The 9,870-nt window shown below is 45.2% G+C and overlaps 1 protein-coding gene across 1 annotated transcript in view; it reads right to left on the minus strand.

The window, feature by feature from the left end:
* The window catches only part of FBXO38 (F-box protein 38), a 19,669-nt gene extending 11,662 nt beyond the window's left edge, over positions 1-8,007 (minus strand). The window contains exons 1-13 of the mRNA XM_005418808.2: positions 7,872-8,007; positions 6,729-6,862; positions 5,487-5,650; positions 4,984-5,149; positions 4,511-4,648; positions 4,083-4,220; positions 3,642-3,735; positions 3,249-3,379; positions 2,820-2,990; positions 2,434-2,576; positions 1,423-1,648; positions 837-956; positions 1-147 (exon numbers count right to left, since the gene is read on the minus strand). The exon at positions 1-147 is cut by the window's left edge and continues 21 nt beyond it. Coding sequence (XP_005418865.1) covers positions 1-147; positions 837-956; positions 1,423-1,648; positions 2,434-2,576; positions 2,820-2,990; positions 3,249-3,379; positions 3,642-3,735; positions 4,083-4,220; positions 4,511-4,648; positions 4,984-5,149; positions 5,487-5,650; positions 6,729-6,862; positions 7,872-7,993 — 1,894 coding nt within the window. The 5' untranslated portion in view covers positions 7,994-8,007. The remainder of the gene's footprint in view (positions 148-836; positions 957-1,422; positions 1,649-2,433; positions 2,577-2,819; positions 2,991-3,248; positions 3,380-3,641; positions 3,736-4,082; positions 4,221-4,510; positions 4,649-4,983; positions 5,150-5,486; positions 5,651-6,728; positions 6,863-7,871) is intronic.
* Between the last annotated feature and the right edge of the window lie 1,863 nt (positions 8,008-9,870).

Here is a 9,870-nt window from a genome sequence, read left to right on the forward strand (position 1 = left end):
TCTTCTCTTCCCCATCTGAGTAACTCTGTGCAATGCTGTTGGAGATGCAGGCTCTGGAAGTACCCATGATTTCCTCCTCATCCTCACTGTCTGAATCATGGATGGTAATAGGAGCTGCTTTTACAGCAGGTTGAATTCCACTTGGTCCTAAGAAGGAGAATATCAGCATTTCATGTAAAAATTAACCAAGCATGGATTAAAGGGCTGAAAATCTTTTAGCACTGCTTGAAAAACTGATAAGAAATTAATTGGAGTCAATTTAGCCACCCATTCTGTGGGCCCCTCACTAAAATCTAAATGGGAGAAGAGCAAAATACTGCATGTCAGCATTAAAGCATTCTGGTTTGGAAGGGGAGGAGTGTCACAATGGAGTGTTACTTCAGGCTGTTGGGATATTCAGTAGGAAATTATATTGTCCAGCTAAAAGTGGCAATAAAAGAATCAAGACTGCCTTGTGTCACTAATTAAATTAAATTAAATTAACACTGGGACAAGTTGTGTGGCTTGAGAAAAGGCAAAAACAACCCAAGTGCTGCAGTGAAAGAACTAAGGCCATGAACACCAATAGAGCAACAGACCAAGTTCATTGAGGCCTTCTGACTTTTATTATGCTGAGCACAAAAATCAGGTTTAAGGTCAAGGTATTTCCCTGCATATGCAAAGAAAGCTCTGGGCTGTAACAGAGAATAAATTCCTTCACAGAACTAAGCTGTGCTAACATCATTATTCAAAATCAGGCAACCCTGCTTAAGCAAAACATCCAAAACCAGACTTAGAGTGCTAAATGAATCCCTCAGGGAGATACCAAGAGGTGATTTCCTCCCAAACCCAGTTACCTGCTTGCTCCTCATCCACCTCCATGGGAACAACAGCCTGGCTGGGAGCTGGCAGCTCGTCCTGGCCCTGCCCAGCAGCCTCCCCTTCCTCCTGTGCCACCTCCTCCATCTCATTCAGGGCTGCAAAGGGCAACAGGAGGTCAGGAACAGGAAACAGAACAAACTGAGCCCTCAAACACCCACAGGAAATAAATAAAAACTGCCTTGATTCCTTTGGTGAGCCTCTGGGTTTCACGAATTATCTCACAGATTTGTTCTACATCTCTGTAGCCAAAGCCCAGCCCAACTTTTGGGGCTTAGCTCACTCAGATTAAAGCTCCACACCAGGAGCTGAAAGAGCAACAAGCTTTCAGCGCAGATTCCCATCTTCACCAGGAGCCTATGTGAGTGGGACTGCAGATAAAATCCTACCCCAAAGCTCCCCAGGATTCCCCTCAGCAGCAAATGCCCCCAAAGCTCCCCCAGGATTCCCCTCAGCAGCAAATGCCCCCAAAGCTCCCCAGGATTACCCTCAGCAGCAAATGCCCCCAAAGCTCCCCCAGGATTCCCCTCAGCAGCAAATGCCCCCAAAGCTCCCCAGGATTACCCTCAGCCCCAATCTGCTGCTCCTCAGCGGGGCCCTCCTGGCGCAGCTCGTTCTCCTCGTTCTGCTCGTTGGGGTGCTGGTGGTTGTTGTGGTGCATGTTGGGGTTGTTGTTATTGTTCTGGTGGTTGTTGTTGTTGTCATTGTCATTGTTGGAGTTCTGATTGCTCACCAGGGCAGAGGAGACCCCAATTCCTGTGCCTGCACTTAGGCCCACACGAGCACAGCCCTGGAAACAAAGTGCAGAAATTCAGATTTGAGAAGATGGAGCTGTTATCTCAACATCCCCTAAAGGCAACAGGAAAACCACTCTGCTGCAACTGTCTAGGAAATTGTCACTGTTCAACTCCTAATAAAGGTAAAGACCTCAAAGCACTTCATTTTAATCTATTAATTGTGTTAATCTATTAATTTGCTGTGGGATGATGACAGGAATACAAACAGCAGATCAGAGCCTTCCCAACACACCAGGTACCATTAATGGCCAAAGGAAGCAGGTTTTACACTTTGCATTGCCTGCCAGCAGCTTACCAAGGATTTGTGTTACAGTGTGGGAGAGGACAACGTGAAGAAATAAAATTCCTAAGCCCTGAAAGCACTTCAAAAGGAAAATACTACCCCATTTCACCCAGCAAAAAAATCATAAAAACCTCTTAGTATTGTAAAGAGAGGTCTAAGAGGAAAGAACAATACAAAAAACAGCAGCACAGTGAAATATCAGCAGAGACCTTGAGAGAATGAGCGAGTTTTAATTTTGATAGAATCAATGAGCTTTTTTTTCTGGTCACACATTCATTCCCTGCCACTGCTCCCATTTGTAGAAGCAGCACCACTCTCCCCAGCATTTCATGCTAAAAGCAACTGCAAACCAAAGTAATTTATTAACAATCTCTTCAATTAACAACAACTTTGAGGAGAACGCACAGCAGCTGGAGCACACTGGTGTGCCAATGCAATGGAAACAAGTAAAAACCCTGGCAGTGAGAAAAAGCCAAACCATTCCCTGGAATTTACCTTTGGAGGCTCTCTAAACATCTGGTCCAGAGAAATGAACTCCAAGCTTGGCAGTAACTCGATGAACTGACTGAAAGAGTCCAGCTTGATGGCATGGCACCTCACCAGGGTCAGGTCAACCAGGCGGGTCCACCTCGAGTGGTCTGGAACACAAGAGAGGCCTTTCCTGAGGGATTCCCACCTCACTCCTTGTTTATCACCCCCTTTTCAGATCTGAGAGCAGCATCCTCTGGATCTCCATCCTGCTCCCAGCACCACCATGGCCCCAAAGCAAGCATCATCTACTGTACTTACTAACAACAGAACAAGCAGTACTAGAGCAGAGAAATTCTGGTTTAGCACAGAAATTCATATAATAGCTCTGAAATTTCAAAGGTGTGCAATACCTGTGATCCAATTATTTGGGTTATGTAGATGTGGGCAGTTGTAAATGACCAGATACTTGATGAAAGAAAAAACTTCATTTACAGCTTTCATACCAATATCTGTAATAATTCCTGGGTTTTCAACCACATCAGCCAAGCCGTACCTCACCAAGTCCGTACTCGTCATTTTACCTATAAAAGAGAGGAGCAGACACAGCAGTAAATTTGTCTTTTATAGCAGGATTTTCTAACTCCTTACTGATCAGATAATTCCTTTAATAAAGCTCAGCTTTCCCAGTCTCAGGTAAGATGAAAACCAGATTGGCTGTATGAGATCAGCAGCCTCAACACATGCAACATTAATATTCTCATTAATCACTGAGAACATGATGGAAAACACAGCAATTTCTGTAATCCTTGTGTTTTTTATGGATATAAAAAGTGTCATACACTGTAGTAAAAACTCATCAACGTAGCCTAGGTGAAGAGTTTCAAACTGTGGGAATTCCAGTTCAGCCATCTTCAAAGCAGAAAAAACACCATCTTTGGTCAAGGAAGGCTGGATCCGCACTTCGTGCAACCTGCAGGGAATTCAGAATTGCTCCTATCAAAATTCAAGCCAAAACACAGAAAACACTCAAGAAGGTGCCCTGTTCTACTAGAACAGAGAATCTGGCAGGACTCAGAGGGTATTTGCAGTTATTTTAATCACAGAATACTCTTGTTATGCTAAGTTTCTTTGTGTATTCCTTAAATTCTGATGGCTGTTCTGGCTCTTGGACATCATTTCTAAGACATTTATTTTGAAAAAGGGGAAGCCAAGAGAGATCTGAAGGGAGGTACCTTCGTGCAGCAGTTATGATGAGGTAGCCAAGATCCACTTCAAGTGCATTCTTGCAAGCTCCCAGAACTATAGTGTGCAAATTCCTAAAACCACCTGGCAAATAAAGAACAGCCTTCTTACACTTCAGCCTCACATCACAGCCCTCAGCCCCACACATTTTCACCAGTGTTGTCTTAACCTTTTTCAGCAAAACAAGAAAACAAATATTTTCACCCAACTCCTCCAATCCTGGTTCTGCTCATCAACAAATGTAGCTCATTAAGAGTTAATTGCAGTTAGAATATCACAATTCCACCCAATACAGAGCATGTTTAGCACTATGACCATAGTTCCAAACACTCAAAAAAGAACATGCTACAGACAAAAAGCCCCCAAAATTTGCTAAAGCTTTAATTAATTAATTATTTTTATTTAGCTATGAGGGAGTAGAAGTTTCCCACCAGATCTCCAACTGTCTTCTACCACGTGCTGGATAAGTCCTCCAAGAAATGGAACACGGACCAGCTCCAAGTGCTCCAGATTCCTGGCAGAAGCCAGGCCTGTCACCAGGGGAACATACTTCAGAGAGTTTGTGGGTCCTGCACACAACAAGGCCAGAAACACAGAGCAGATTGTTCACTTCTCCCTGAATTATCCCACGGAAGAACTAAAAACTAAACTAAAAAGAACACATCCACACAAATCCCTCTAGAGCAGGAAGTCAACAGAACCACACAGCACCAAGTAAGGGACAGGACAGGGAGAGATTTCTGTCCAACACCACAAATCAAACAAGGGCTGCTCTCAGAATGTGGAATTCCAAGACTTTAACAGAACCAGATTTCCTCCATGCTCTACCATCCCCTTCAGACAGAAGAATCCCTCTTACCAGCACAGTTCCTCATGACAAAAGCACGTAAGCTGATACAAAGGAAATCTTTAAAAGGCTGTGGTTTGGTGAGTCTCACCCACTTCAAATAAAGGTGCCTCAGCATTGGGATACAAGGAATCTCAGGGACATTCACCCCTAATAATACATAAACAAAACAAACAAACATTTTAAACAAGCTTTAAATTAATCCTCTGCATGACAAATTCCTGGCTTTCAAAAGGAAGCTTTTCTGTGCTTTGTGGCAAGTGAGAAAAGCTGTGAACCCTTGAAACACGAGTTCTTCACCTTGGTTTGTCAATAATGTTTCTTTAGAACTTGCCCTCTGCACCTGCTATCAAATATCCAACTAAGATCTCCAAGATGCCACAGCCCAAACTCCCTCTCCTCCAAAGAATTACAAATCTGCAGAGTTTCAAAGCCTTTAAATCCACCTGTGTTGAAGCCAACTACTTCACCATGACCACACTCACCTACTAAGTGCAAAGTCTGAATTTTAGCTCCTATAGGAATTTTCAGCTTGTTCTCAGGAGGAATTGGAAAAGCACCATTACGATTACGAAACTTCCCTAAAATGTGGACCTGGGGCATGTATGTCCAAATAGCTTCCACCAGCTCTAAATGAGAGGTCTCAACACCCTGGATAAAAGGAAGCAAAGCAAATGCTCTAACACCAGTTCAACAACAACATCCTCTTAACCATGTAAACTACAGAATGCAACGTTAGTTCACTTTTCATTTCTAGCAAGACTTGTCTGTTTAAAAGCAGAGGGATCAGAGCTTTAATTCCCTGCTGGGCTTAACAGCACCTGGGATTCCCAGTGGTGCAACTAAAAATAGTTGTGAGCAGCAAACAGGGTCACAATTAACTCCTCCCTGTGCAGCCAGGCCTAAACCAAAGCCCTGGAAGCACCAAGTCCCCGTCACAATTTTTAACAGTGCTGAAGGAGGCTCTCTCCCAAGTCCAGCCACTCACCAGCAAATTTGGACAGGCCTGCAAAGCCTCTAAAACTCCAGGAATGCTGAAAGCTTCATGGCCACGGACTCGGCGCCTTTCCAGATACCTGGGATGAAGACCATAAAGTTGTTCAATGTCTGGCATCTTCCTCAGCAGCGTTAGGAAGCTGGAATCAGTGAAACCTAAGACAACAACAACACATTTGGTATTGGTGCAGCAGCAGACACTCGGCTCTGAAGGGAAAGCCAAACACACTTCTCTCTTTGTGTGGCAGTACAAGTTCTGTGGTATTGAAAAGATGCACTTGGTGAAGCAATAGCTTTTCTTTTACTTCCACATTCTAGAAATCATGACCTAAATACTCCACTGCCTTGAATTTTACAGGTTTGCTACAGGTTTCCTTCAGAGGAGCTGCATGGCTGCAGGGTTCACTGTGCTCTCTCCCTCCTCACATGAAGCTTTGTGGGTCTATTTTTCCTGGAATTCCATTTATCAACTCCATGGCTCAAAAAATCCCAGCTGGATCCCTTACTTCAGTTCACTATTCACCACAGCTCACATTTCTCACAGAAACAGGATGGTTCCTTAAAGCAAAGGCTTATTTCATTCTAGTGAAAGACAGCATATAAAAAGGATTTTAACTGGCCAAGTTACTTATATTTACACCAATTTTAGGTTAGGTCTAAACACCTGCTTAATACCAGCCATAGTCAATCTCAATTTGCAAATCCTCTCATTTTCAGAATTCCCTCATTTTAGCTGTGTCCCCCACCAAATCTCAGCAGTGCAATTTAAACCCAACAGAAATCCTGGTACTCACAGGGTTCACCCAGACTGACAAATTTATCTATTGATCTGCAGGTGACCTGAGGTGTGACATCAAAACTTATCCTTACATTGTTAAGTGCTGGCAGATGAGTTGCTCTCTCACTCCATTGTATTTTTTGCTGCCTGCACGCAAACAGCCTCTTCATGGCATAACCCCTGGATAAACTCCCTTCCAGCAACCAGACAAACACAGATTGTATTGACAGGTGCCTACAGAGCACTCCCAGTCACAGAATCACAGAATGAACTGGCTTGGAAAAGACCTTTGAGATCAAGTCCAACCTATGATCTAATACAGCAACGCCAAATTTGTATTTACACGCAGACAGAGACTTGGCAAGCCACTCCCCAGGGCAGCCAGGCAAAGGAAGGGGAGATCCAACCAAGTGCAGGGGTTTATTGAGCAGAGGGGAGAGGCAGGGAGCAGCTCACCTGTGGGCATGTACTCCCACCAACGCCCCGCACACAGATCCACCACCTTGACCACGCGCAGGTACAGCGTCACCGCCTCCTTCAGCTTCCGCGACAGGCACTCCATGCACATGATGTCCTGCAGGGGCAGGTACCTGGGGACAGCACAAACAGCCCTGCTGCAGCCTCCAGCTGGCCCAAACACGGCCTGTACCTGGGGACAGGTACCTGGGGACAGCACAAACAGCCCCAGCTGGCCCACAGCACAGCCCCTGCTGCAGCACTGGGGCATTTCTCACAGGGCATTGCCCAGAGTTCAGTCCGGAGTTCTGCTAAGCAGTGACTCAGCATTCCTGACACTGAGCGTGGAACAGTCACACAAATGGAGCATTAAATGCACAGATGACTTGGTTCTCTGGTATATCATAGAATCACAGAATGTTTGGGTTGGAAGGGACCTTAAAGCCCATCCAGTGCCACTCCTGTGACAGGCAGAGACATTGTTCCAGGTGGCTCCAGCCTGGCCTTGGGCACTGCCAGGGATCCAGGGGCAGCCCCAGCTGCTCTGGGCACCCTGTGCCAGGGCCTGTTCCCCCTCACAGGGAAGATTTTCTTCCTTAAATTAATGAAAACCAACCCAAACCCTGCTGACCCAGCCATTTCCATCAACAGGTTTGATTAAATTACTTTCCTTTTCTAGCACATACTGCAAGCTCAATTCCCAAATGTTTTGGAGAGCTGCTGTTTTCCAAGAACTTGTGGATGAGGAATTATGTTTTGGATAACAGGGCTGAGTGAACATTTGAGAGAAGGGCTTTGCTGCAGGGGAAGTCACATCCTCATCCCAGATCCCTTCTGCAGATGCAACAATTCCCAAACAATCACCTCAACTGTGCCCTACCCAAAGCGTATTTCTGCTCTAAAATCAGTATTTATAACAGAATTAAATCACTTATTTCTTTTTCATTCTAACATTCATGACACTCACAGATATTAATTTTCAGTTCACAAATGAATTTTGGAGACTGAAAAAACCATTTGTCATCCCTTTTTATCCACCACTCTACTCGTGGTACACCCACTGTTTACTGCATCAGAAACAGGTGAAAAAATAAAGAACTCTACAATAAGAAGCCCTGAACTGATTTCTGCCAGGCTGCTCACCTAAAGATGTGGCAAAGCACTTCATGAGAGAGTTGGTTCATGTAATCTTTTGGCTCCTCAGCTTTGGTAGACTCTGCCCCTTCCCTGCTCACTGCTTTCACAGTTTTCCGCCGGGGCCCCATCTCTGCTGCGAGCTCTGCTGGGAGGAAACGGGCACAGAGTCATGAAATTCAGGCACCTGAAACACAGAGGGACACGGCACAGAGGGAGCAGCAGTGAAGCTGCAAAAAACAAGCTGTGGTTTGATTGGACACAAGGGCTCACACAAAACCTGAGCATTCTCAGACAAACCCTCCCAGCTGAGGGAGTGATGGAGAAATGTCAGCACAGGTTTAACCAGAGATCAGCTCTTTTCACGAATAAAAAACCTTCAGAGATCCCACCCTGAGATCAAGGCAGTCACAGGGAAGCTGCACAGGGATCACCAGCTCAGCACCAACTACAACATTCCAGTGCAAAATAAAAGTCCAAAGTCTGTCCAGAAGAAAAATTATTTATTCTTCTTTTTGGAAAAAATGGACTCCTGCTGATCACTCTCCAAAAATGCCATTAAAAGCCCTCAAACCAGCTCCTCTTGGAGGTGAGAACAGCAAGTAAAATATTCAGGGTGCTGAGTTACAGATCAAAGGCACAGAAAGTCACTGGAAGCAGCGTGCAGGATCCTCTCTCTGCTCCTCCCTGAGCTGTGTCCTCCCCTCTGCAGCACTCCCAGGCTCTGGGGTTCCAATGCTTCATGTAAAAACACCCACAATTACCATGGCAGCAACAAATCAGCAACTAAAGAAAGATTAGCTCACTGCTAACAGAAAAATCACCTTCTACAGATGCTGAGAGATCCTTTCATGACTGTACCTGGCAAAGATTTATTTCATTCTAACACCAGAACAGGAATGAGGAGGGCAAAGCATCACCAGCTCAGGAACCTGTTAAACAGGTTGGATGCCAAAATTCAGTGGAGTGAGGAAAAACAACTGGTAAATAAAGGGCAGATTTTGGAAAAGCTTTCAGCAAGGCCTTGTTGCAGCCAAAACTTGAAATACTGACAGCACCACTGTGATCTAATTACTGCAAAACACGTGGTGCCACACATTTTGGGTGCATTTTAAGTTACTACCTTCATGTTGCTATTATTTAATTTTGAAGTGGGATATTCAAACTATAAATCCCCACTTGGATTTATTGTTTGACAGGATCTCTGCTCCTCTGGATTGGGGGAATTCTCCAGCCAGGAGTGAAGACCCTGTGCTTGTTGTTCTTTTTTGGGGTAGGCTGGAAGGGCTCAGTTTGGGGTGATCAACCTCATAAAGCCCAAAATTAACTATTTATAGACTGAATTCCGAGGAAAACATCAATCCCCAGTCACCTGGGCTAACTCACTTTGAACAGAAGATTGCAACACAACCTAAAACCTTCCAGGCTGGCACAGCCACGTGCTGGGAACAATCCAGCAGGAAAGAGAACAGCAGAAGCACTGGGGCAAAAAGCAAGAGAAATGAAAATATTAACAGGCAAAGCAGGAAAAATCCTGCAAGACTCAAGCACAACCCGCCCCTGCCATGAAGGGGGAGAAGAAGGATTTGTCTCCATGAGTCTGCAGTTTCTGCACAATTAAAGCTCCTCCTGGGGTTATTCTGAGCTAATGAGCACAGCTTTAACACCTCATTCTACATCAGCGAGCTGACCCCATTTAAACATAAAAGACAAATCTCCACGGCAGGAAGAGCTTTATATATCCAATAAATTAAACGGCATTTTGCGGCCCCCACCTCAATTTATTCCCGACAATGAGCGTCGCACGAAACAACAGCTCGACACGCTCTGTTTTTGATGAATAAACACCCCACGGACCTTAAAAAGCTTAAAGAACCACGGGGAGACTCCGCAGCAGCGAGAAATGAGGAAAACCGCGGCGAGAGCAGCCAGGGCCGGCCGGGCAGCGCCGGCAGCGAGGGGCGCTCCCGGAGCGGGGGAAACGCCGGGACGCGGTGGTTTGTGCCGA

The sequence above is a fragment of the Geospiza fortis genome, unplaced genomic scaffold (genome assembly GCF_000277835.1).
Source record: "Geospiza fortis unplaced genomic scaffold, GeoFor_1.0 scaffold55, whole genome shotgun sequence".
Taxonomy (NCBI): domain Eukaryota; kingdom Metazoa; phylum Chordata; class Aves; order Passeriformes; family Thraupidae; genus Geospiza; species Geospiza fortis.